Genomic DNA, 11,276 nt, shown 5'->3' on the forward strand with positions numbered 1-11,276 from the left:
CTATATCTATCCATCCATCCATCCATCTATATCTATCTATCCATGTATCTATCTATCTGTCTGTCTATATCCACCTGTCCATCCATCCATCTATATCTTTCTAATATATCAATTCATCCATCAATGTATGCCTATATCTATCCACCCACCCATCTATATCTGTCTATCCATCTGTCAATATCTATATCTATCCATCCATCTGTCTATATCTACTCACCTATCCATCCACCCATCGATATCTCTTGTCTATTTAATATTTTCTTCCACCTGTCTATACCTTTATCTATTTGTCTGTCTGTCCATCTATCCATCCATCAATGTGGCTGTCTGTCTACCTATCTATCTATATCTATGTCTATGCATAGGTAGGTAGGTAGGTAGATAAAGATAGTTAGATGGCTAGATAGAGGCAGATAAACAGATATGCATATTTATTTGTGGGGAAGTCAAGATAGGAATCCTATCTGCATTTCACTCATTCCAATCTGGGATGATAATATCCTTGTCTCCTCCTTGAGGTCCATGTTGTGAGACACAGAAATGGGACTCCCATTTACAAAATGGAGGCAGAATCCCATCATGCAATGGTCACAGCCATTGTGTTTTTGTAAAGCTGGAAATGAATGGCTGGTTGAGCCCCCCAAAGGAAAAACATCCAGACGCCTTGGTTTGCAAATAACAATCCGAACTTGTTTAATTGCATTAAGTATAGGTTCTACCTATCCTAAAAGTGTGTTAATAAAATAAACCTAGGTTTCCACTTTAGCTTTAGTTTAAAATATATATGTATATAAATATAACTATTTATATATAAAATTTATCGTTCTTCCAGCTCTTTCAGCAGCTCATCGAAGTGGGTGATGTACCATTTGGCTTTCTCCTTGACTTGCTTCCGGACCACGTTTCCGCCAAAGCCGATGAAGCAGTCCTGCAAAGGGGAAAAAGGACGGAGAAGATGGGCCGTGGCTCCATTTTGGGAGAGGCTTTTGACTCTGAGCTTGAAAGGAGGCCGCTCAAAATCCTGGACCCATTTGAAGCCTTTGAAGGACAGGCAGACGGACCTTCCCTTTTGTCAACAGCTCCTTGACAGTTCGGATTACAATCCCAAACAGATTCCATTACCCTCGCCGGTATCACGCCGGCTCCAAGAACTCATTGTACTACTCCCACGGTCTGGATGCGGCCCTCCAAGGAGATTTATCCGTCACCTGTCTCTGTTCCTAGGCTGCCACCATTCCTGCCAATGTAGAAGGAAGGAAGGGAGGAAGGAAGGAAGGGGAAGAGAAGAGAAGCGAAGAGAAGAGAGAGGGAAGGATGGGAGGAATGAGGGAGGAAAGGGAAGGAAGAAGAGAGGAAAGGCAGGAGAGAGAAAAGAAAGGGAGGAAAGCAGAGAAGGATGGAAAGAAGGAGGAAGGATAGGAACAAAAGGAAAGGAAGGAGAGAGGAAAGGAAGGAGAAAAAGGGAAAGGAAGGAGAGAGGGAAAGATTGAAGGAATGAGATAGGAATGGAAAGGAAGACAAGAGTAAAGAAGGAGGGAGAGAGAAAAGAAAGGCAAGAAAGCAAAGAGAGAAGGATGGGAGGAAGGAGGGAGGACAGGAACAAAAGAAAAGGAAGGAGAGGAAAGAGGAAAGGAAAGAGGGAAAGGAAGGAAGGAAAGGGAGAGGGAAGTATGAAAGGAAGGGAGGAGAGAGGGAAAGGAAAGAGAGGGAAGGCTGGAAGGAAGGCCAGAAAGAATGGAAGGAAGGAGAGAGAAAAAGAAAGGGAGAAAGGAAGGAGAGGGAAGGAAGGAGGAAAGAAAAGAGAGGGAAAGGAATGGAAATGAAGGAGAGAGAGAGAAGGAAGAAGGAAAGGGAAGGACGAAGAGGGAAAGAAAAGAGGGAAGAACAGAAGGAAGAAGGGCAGGAAGGAAAGAAGGAAGAGAGGAGAGAGAAAATAAAGGGAGAAAAGAAAGGAAGGGAAAAGAAAGGAAGGAGAGATGGAAGGAAGGAGGAAAGGAAAGAGAGGGAAAGGAGGGAAGGAAAGGAAGGAGAGATGGACGGACGGAGGAAAGGAAAGAGGAAAAGGAGGAAAGGAAGGAGAGAGGGAAGGAAGGAGGAAAGGAAAGAGAGGAAAGGAGGGCAGAAATAATGGAAGGAAGGAGGAAGAGAGAGAAAAAAGAAAGGGAGAAAGAAAAGGAAAAGAAAGGAATGAGAGAGAGAAGGAAGGAAGAAAAGAGAGGAAAAGGAGGGAAGGAAAGGAAAGAGAGAAAAGGAAAGGGAAGGAAGGGAGAAAAGGAGAGAGAGAAAGGGAGAAAAGCAAAGAGAAAATAATGAGAGGGAGGATAGGAACAAAAAGGAAAGGAAGGAGAAGGAAAGAGGGCAGAATGAAAGGAAGGGAGGAGAGGGAAAGGAAAGAGGGAAGGATGGAAGAAGAGCAGAAAGAATGGAAGGAAGGATGGAGAAAGAAAAAGGAAGCAAGGAAGGGAATGAAGAAGACAGGAAAGGGAAAGGAAGGAAGGAAGGAAGGAAGGACGGAAGGAAGGATGCCTGTAGCCAAGTCCCACTCTCTCAGCCTCCAATAAAGGCGAAGGCCAATCTCCTTTGAATAGATCTGGACCAAAAAAACCTTTTGTGATAGTCTCAAATGCCTTGAAAGCACACAACAACACTCCTAATGAACGTGACCCTCTCATCAGTCAGAAACACATTTCCCATTGAAACACTGGTAAGTTTATGTTGGTCTAAACTATTCTTCATTTTCAATATTGTATTGTTCTTTCATATTTATATATATTTGCAGTACCAGTAAGATATATCCAATGAGCATGTCCAATTGCCCTTCATTCGTTCCGACCTGCCTGACCTCTCTGGCCAGATAAGGGGAGAAAACAACAGATAATAATATCCCAATCATTAACAGAGAGCTTGAATCATTAACCAGGAATGGAGAGTCAAGTTTGGTCTCGCTTAGGTTTCTGAGAGAGTGTGATGTTGCCCAAATTTCCTTTGAAAGTGTAGGGTGATACTGAAAGTACTGCTTCTTGACTCTGATTCAAATGTGTTTTACTGTTGTTAACATTCTGGATGGGCCCCCCAGAGGTCATCTAGTCCCACTTCTTGCACAATCAAGCACTTACCGCAGGAGGGCAGGCCTCCATGTCCGTGGCCCCATCTCCAATCATGACCACCTTCTTGAACTGGAACTGCTCCTTCAAGTAGCTGATCACTTGCCCTTTGCCTCCCGACTCAGCCGTTGGCTGCGTCTCGTCAAAACCGGCGTATTCACCTACAAAGGAGACATGCAACATGTTATGGGGTTGCCTTGCGTATTAGGGAAAGTATTGCAACCAAGGAAGCTGGCAGAGGGGTGCTGAATCCATTCCAGGTTTTGTTTTGAACTTGTTTTGCATCTCACAACATTCAAAAGGATGGATTCGCCACCCTGGCATGGGGCTACGCTATGCTACATCTATGTGAAACACATTTTGCATGCACAACAATAATGAGAAGCGCATCCTTTTTGGAGCAGAGTTCATTGGACTACAACTCCGAAAACCCCCCAATTGGCAGATCTTTACAGCCTAACACCAAGCAACTCTTCCAAAAGCTATAGAGTGCCATTCTTAAGGAAACACACTCCTTTCTTTTGAATAGTGAGGTCTATCTCTTATATCCCTTTGTCATTCCGTGACTTCCCAAAGAGGGAGGTGTCATTTACAATCATTGTGGTCATTTGCTCCCATCTGCATAACTGGATGGCCCTTCGGGTCTCTTACAACTCTAATAATAATAATAATAATAATAATAATAATAATAATAATAATAATAATAATAATAATAATACGATTTAAAGATCAAACTATAAAGACTCTGGCACAACCAGTCAAGGTGGTCCCAGTGGTGATCGGCACACTGGGTGCAGTGCCGAAAGACCTTGTTCTGCACTTAAACACAATTGGCGCTGACAAAATTACCATCTGCAAGCTGGAGAAGGTCACCTTACTGGGATTTGCACGCATTATTCGCCGATACATCAAACGGTCCTAGACACTTGGAAAGTGTCCGACGTGTGAACCAATACAAAAGCTAGCAGAGTGATCTTGTTTGGTGTGTATTCATCTTGTATTGTTTCAAATAACAACAACAATTGATAATAATATAATCTTCCTGCCTGGCAGAAGAGGGTTGGACTGGATGGCCCTTGGGGATCCTTTTCAACTCTAGAATAATAATAATGATGATGATGATGATTATTATTATTATTATTATTCGCCAATACATCACACAGTCCTAGACACTTGGGAAGTATCCGATGTGTGAGCCAATAAAACAGCCAGCAGAGTGATCTTGTTTGATGTGTATTCATCTTGTTGTGTTTCAAATAGTAACAACAACAATAATCGATAATAATATAATCTTCCTGCCTGGCAGAAGAGGGTTGGACTGGATGGCCCTTGGGGGTCCCTTTCAATTCTAGGAGAATAATAATAAATTATTATTATTATTATTATTATTATTATTATTATTCGCCAGTACATCACACAGTCCTAGATACTTGTGTGATCCAATACAACAGCCAGCAGAGTGATCTTGTTTGCTGTGGACTCATCTTGTTGTGTTTCAAATAATAATTATTATATAGTAACTCTTATCTTCCTTTCTGGCAGAAGGGAATTGGACTGGATGACCCTTGGGGTCCTATCCAACTTTAGAAGTATAATAATAATAATGGTAATAATAATGGATAATAATATAATCTTCCTGCCTTGCAGAAGGGGTTTGGACTGGATGGCCCTTGGGGGTTCCTTTCAACTCTAGGAGAATAATAAAAATAACAACAATTATTATTATTATTATTATTATTATTATTATTATATAGTAACTCTATCTTCCTTCCTGGATGGCCCTTGGGGTCCCATACAACTCTAGAAATAAAATAATAATAATAATAATAATAATAATAATTTTAAATATGACAATAATGGATAATAATAATATAATAGCAATTCTGTGTTCTTTTCTAGCTGGAGAAGATGCACTGGGAAACCTCTCTCCTTGCTCTACAACTCCCAAAAGCCTGGGGAGAGAGAGAGGACTCTGGGACAGCTAGTGGAACAAACGCGGGGGAAAGGTTTCTCTGGTTTGGGTTCATGGGGTCCTTCCTTCGGTTAAGGTTTAACTCAAAGGCAGGAGTCAGCAGGTTTTGCAGAAACCGTTTATCGTAGTTATCATGTGGCTTGATAAAAGCGAGTCCTTCAAGGTTAAGGGAAGAAGACTCTGTCCTGCTGCAGTTGACCTCAGCAAAATGGTTCCGGGTTCAAAGGATAAATACAAAGGCGCTGACCCAGAGCTTTGGCTGCCTGAGGCCAAGTCCCAAGAGGATGAAGTGACCCCCAAGGGCCATCCAGTCCAACCCTCTTCAGCTGGGCAGGAAGATAGAATTACTATTATATTATTATTATTTATTTTCTATTGTTATTTTCTATTATTGTTGTTGTTGTTATCAGACTTCTAGAGCTGGTGGAGTCCCCCAAGGGCCATCCAGCCCAACCCGCTTCCGTCAGGCAGGAAGATAGAATGACTGTGATATTATTATCCATTATTATCTATTGTTATCCAATTTTGTTGTTATTATTATTAATATTAGACACGTATAGTTTGAAGGGATCCTAAGGGTCATCCAGTCCAATCCTCTTCTGCCAGGAAGGAAGACAGAATTACATTATTATTATTATTATTATTATTATTATTATTATAGTTATTATTAGATTCCTAGAGTTGGAGGAAACCCCTCAAAGGCCATCCAGCCTAGCCCTCTTCAATCAGGCGGAAGATAGAATCACTGTGATATTATTATCCATTATTATCTATTGTTATTCGTGTTGTTGTTGTCAGACTCATCAAGTTGGGAAGGAACTCAAGGGCAACCCAGTCCAACCCCCTTCCATCAGGAAGGTAGATAGAATTACTATTATATTATTATCCATTATTATTATCATTATTATTATTTGAAACACAACAAGATGAGTCCACAGCAGACACTCTGCTGGCTGTTGAATTGGGTCACACGTCGGACACTTCCCAAGTGTCTATTATAATTATTATAATTATTACAATTATTATTCTCCTCTAGTTTGAAGGGACTCCAAGGGCCATCCAGCCCAATGCCCTTCCACCAGGAAGGAAGACAGAATTACTTGTTGTTGTTGCTGGACTCATAGAGTTGGAAGGGATTCAAAAAGGCCATCCAGTCCAGCCCCTTCCACCAGGAAGGAAGATAGAATTAGTATATTATTATTATTATTATTATTATTATTATTATTATTATTATCCTATAGTTGTAAGGAACCCCAAGGACCATCCAGCCCAACCCCCTTCTGCTGACCAATTGACTTGCAAACACTCAGCCATTGGGTTTCTAGACTGGATGGGGATTCCCGATCCATCTCTTAAAACTATGTTTCTTTTGAATAGTCCTCATGGGAAGCCCTGGGACTCCAGTGCTTACCGTTAAAGTAGAACTTGAGCCGGTTGGCAAAGACGTTGGCGGCGGGGATGCCGAGCTGCGAGGCCACGTGTTCCACGATGCTCTGGAACCCGCCAGAGACCAAGAAGACCTGGACGCCCCGCTGCTGCAGCCGGTTGACCAGCTCCCTGCCAGGGAAAAGGAAGGGAAACTTTGTTCTTGGGGCTGATGCAAACTAGGTTGAGATACACACACACACACACACACACACACAAGCTGTCCCTGCCATGCATTGCTGTTGCCCAGTCTGGTGATCTGGAAAATAAACTAATGAGAAAGTGATGGTTTCTAATATATGTAATTTTTTATGCTTGTGGGTAAACGGTATTTCTTGCTGTTTCTTTGTCAGTGTTGATTTGGAGATTGTCTGGTTTGCCTAATCTGAAACATGCAACGTATAACTGTCCTTTTTGGGGTGTCCCTTTCAAATCTATGAGATAAATGTATGAATCATATCTATTTACTATCTATGTATATCTATGGCTGGATGGCTCTTTGTCAGGAGGGCTTTAATTATGTTTTCTTGCCCCTGTGAAGGGAGTTGGACTGGATGGCCTTAAGTGTTTTCTGTTGGTCATGTGGGACGTTTGGCCCAATTCTGTTGGTGGGGTTTAGAATGCTCCTTGGTTGTAGATGAACTATAAATCCCAGAATTCATCTCCCAAATGTCAAGATCTATTTCCTCCAAACACCATCTGTGTTCATATTTGGGCATATTGAGTATCCCTGCTAAGTTTGGTCCAGACCCATCATTGTTTGAGCCCACAGTGTTCTCTGGATGTAGGTGAACTACAACTCCCAAACTCAAAGTCAATGCCCATCAACCCCTTCTAGTGTTTTCTGTTGGTCATGGGAGTCCTGTGTGCCATGTTTGGTTCAATTCCATCATTGGTGGAGTTCAGAATGATCTTAGATTGTAGGTGAACTATAAATCCCAGCAACTACAACTCCCAAAATCAGTTTTTTTGAGTGATGGTCACTCCTTGGGTTAGTAGGTGTCTTGTGGCCAAATTTGGTAGCAATTTGTCCAGTAGTTTTTGAGTTATGTTAATCCCACAAACGAGCATTACATTTTTATTTATATAGATATAGATATGTATATAAATTTGGTTTAGCATAAGGAAGGGTCAACCCCCCTGAAGGCAAAGGCATCTGACCTGATCCCTGGGGTCAGCTGTGGTGGATGCTCCGAGATGAGCTTCTGGACTTGTTCGTAAGACGGGCGGATGAGCCCCAACCGGGCCGTGAGTGCTGCCTTGAAGGTGACCGTCCCTCCCATCGCACGGCGGGTCCTGCATTACAATGCGGGGGTGGAAAAAAAAACATATTAAGGGCCTGCGTAATTCACAATCCCAAATTTTAGTGCTGTGAGTGTTTTGGAGCTTAGTCCAGAAAGTCGCTCATCGAGATACTATTGTTATTATTATTTGAAATACAACAAGATGAGTCCACAACAGACAAGATCTCTCTGCTGGCTGTTGTATTGGATCACACGTCGAACACTTTCCAAGTATCTAGGACTATGTGATGTCTCGGCAAATAATGCGTGCAGATCCCAGCAAGATGGCCTTTTGCAGCTGGCAAATGGTAATTTTGTCAGCGCCGATTGGGTTTAAGTGCAGGCCAAGGTCTTTAGGCACTGCACCCAGTGTGCCGATCACTACTGGCACTACCTTGACTGGCTTGTGCCAGAGATGATGATGGTTGTTATTATTATTGAAAGTGGGATATAAATGGATTTAAAAAACCCACAGAAGCAGCTACATCAGGCTCTACAGATTGTTTTGGGCTATTATTATTTATATGCCACACTTTCTCTCTGACAAGAGACTCTCATTTGGCAGATGATAATTTTGTCAGTGCCAAAATTGTGTTTAAGTGCAGGCCAAGGACTTTAGGCACTGCATATTATATTATTATTATTATTATTATTATTATTATTATTTTACTGACACAAAAGCACAGTACGTCACATCAAACGAGATCTATATGCTGGATTTCATATCAAAAAATCACAAGTCGAACACTTTCTAAGCGTCTAGGACTGTGTGATGTATTTTCGAATGATGCGCGCAGATCCAAGTAAGGTGGCCTTTTGCAGTTGACAGATCGTGATTTTGTCAATGTGGTTTGTTTATTAGAAACACAACAAAATATTATTATTATTATTATTATTATTATTATTATTGGAGCCCCCGGTAGTGCAGTGGGTTAAACTGCTGAGCTGCTGAACTTGCTGATCGAAAGGTCGCAGACTCAAATCCAGGGAGCGGGGTGAGCCCCAGCTTCTGCCAACCTAGCAGTTCAAAAACATGCAAATGTGAGTAGACCAACTGCTGCTCTGAGATCAGAGTGAAGAGAGGGGCCAGGAAGGCAGTTCCATCTTGTCTCCTGCACTGTGCTTATAATATAATATACATATAATATTGATATTATTATAATGTAATACAATATAATACTACTAATAATACGATATTATAATGATATATTTTATATTATATGTAATATTACTAATAATATTATAGAATAACATTATAGTACAATATAATAATATACAATATAATAATATACAATATGAGAAGGGTGGCATATAAATATTGTAAATTAATAAATAGGTACTGCCTTGGCGGGAAGATAACGGTGCCCCATGCAGTCATGCGTATGGCCACGTGACCGTACAGGTGTCTATGGACAATGCTGGCTCTTTGGCTTAGAAATAGAGATGAACACCAACCCCCAGAGTCGGACACGACTAGACTTAATGTCAGGGGAAAACCTTTACTTTTACCTTTACTATTATTATTGTCACTATTATTATGCAGTGGAGATACATCCCTGGAGTTCTGGAATTGATCCCTTGATTTAGAAGAAGAGGAAGAACAAGAGGAGGAAGAAGAAGAATCCTGAGATATTTGACGGGATCCCTTCCCTTAACTAATAATAATAAGAGGAAGAGGAGGAATGTGTTCTGCAATGTAGATGCACCCCAAAACCCTAGATAGATAGATAGATAGATAGATAGATAGATAGATAGATAGATAGATAGATAGATAGAGGATACGTACATTTCAGCCACGGCATCACCGACCCCGCAGAACTTGGCCAGCTCGTCGATGCCTTCCTCCCGGATGACGGTGCTGTCCACATCGAAGCAGACGGCGTCGGCGTTGAGGAAGGTCTCCTTCAGCTCCATCAGCGAGGCCATCGTCCTCTTGGGCGCCTTCCTGTGTTGGGAGAGAAAGGGCAGGCTGTTGTGGTCGCCATTCTGCTGGTTCCAGGTCTGGGCCATCTTTGGGCTCTGGTGCCTGAATGGAAAGGGAGTTGCTGCTGGCGGAGCAGTCCCTTTTGAGCCCGAGGGGGTGTCCGGAGGCGGGGAGCAGCGCCGCATCTGATTCGTTGGCTTTGGCCGATGTTGGCTTTGGCCCTTTGTTGGCTTTGGCCTTGGGCAAGGAGTCAAGGCTGGCCTTAAACCTTTCCTGACGTCAAGAACGCTGGCGCTGAGCCCAAGATTGCTCCAAGAGCGGCTCTCCTTCCCTGGCCCTATACCACCATGTAACAACATTTGGATATGTTCCTGGTCTGAAAGTGTTATTTCCTGTTTAATTGTGCAGTCCTTACTTTGAATGTCATTCTCATACTCCAAGAACTTTGCTTTTGTGGCAGAAACTATGCTGAATTGGTTGAGACTCAATGATGAAAAACTATCACTGTTCCTCCTGCACAGACAAAAGTTTGTGCGGTTTCATAAACTTTTCCACATGTTTTTAGGATAGAACCAATTAGGAAATGGCATTGATAAATCATAGTGTTACATGGCATTTTATTATTTTACTAGCTGTACCCTCCATGCGTTGCTGTGGCCAACCTTCCCTTTCTCTCCTTCTTTCCTTCCTTCCTTCCCGTCTTTCTTTCTCTTCTTCCTTCCTTCTCTATCTCTTCTTTCTCCCTTTTCTTTCTCTTCTGCTCTTTTCTTCCTTCTCTCTTTCCTTCTTTCCTTTCCTCCCTCTTTCTTTACATCTTCCCCCTTCCTTCACTCCCTCTTTCTTTTCTTCTTTCCCTTTTTTCTTTCCTTCTCTTCTTCCTTCCTTCTCTAACTTTACTTCCTTCCCCCTTTTTCTTTCCCTCCCTTTCTCTCCTTTCTTCCTTCTCTACCTCTTTCCTTCCTTCTCTCTTTGCTTCCATGCTTCCTTCTCCCTTTCCTTCTTTCTTTCCTCCCCTCTTTCTTTTTTCCCTCCTCTTCCCTCCTCCTTTCTTCCTTTTTTCTGTATTGTCATTTAGCTTTTCATCATTTAGGTTTTTGGGGCTTTTTCTACTGTGTTTTTCAGTGTTTTTATGAGTGAAGTACATTGGGTTGTTAGGTGTCTTGTGTCCAAATTTAGTGTCAATTCCCCCAATGGTTTTTGAGTCCTGTTAAGCCCAAAAATGAACATTACATTTTTATTTCTATAGATTATATTATTATTATATTATTATATTATTATATTATTATCATTATATTATAATTACATATTATATTATTATAATATAATAGGCGGCAGGCTGATGTACCTCCTGCAAAGATAAAGTTTGTGCAGTTTATTAAATGTTTCTCATGTTTATAGGATAGAACCAATTAGGAAAGGACATTGATAAATCATAGTGTTACATAGTATTTTATTATATCTATTATTATTATTATTATTAATATATTATAATTACATATTATATTATTACAATATAGTATAATGTGCGGCAGGCTGATGTCCCTCCAACAAAGACAAAGTTTGTGCCG

The 11,276-nt window shown here is 41.4% G+C and overlaps 1 protein-coding gene across 1 annotated transcript; it reads right to left on the minus strand.

Annotated features, from left to right (window-relative positions):
• Positions 1-668: 668 nt before the first annotated feature.
• PSPH (phosphoserine phosphatase) lies at positions 669-9,842 on the minus strand. The gene is made up of 5 exons (XM_060756902.2): positions 9,571-9,842; positions 7,663-7,797; positions 6,488-6,633; positions 3,117-3,265; positions 669-928 (listed from the first exon to the last, which is right to left on the minus strand). The coding sequence occupies exons 1-5, from the start codon at positions 9,792-9,794 to the stop codon at positions 818-820; spliced, it is 765 nt and encodes a 254-aa protein (XP_060612885.1). The 5' UTR covers positions 9,795-9,842; the 3' UTR covers positions 669-817.
• Positions 9,843-11,276: the final 1,434 nt, after the last annotated feature.

The sequence above is a fragment of the Anolis sagrei genome, chromosome 11 (genome assembly GCF_037176765.1).
Source record: "Anolis sagrei isolate rAnoSag1 chromosome 11, rAnoSag1.mat, whole genome shotgun sequence".
Taxonomy (NCBI): domain Eukaryota; kingdom Metazoa; phylum Chordata; class Lepidosauria; order Squamata; family Dactyloidae; genus Anolis; species Anolis sagrei.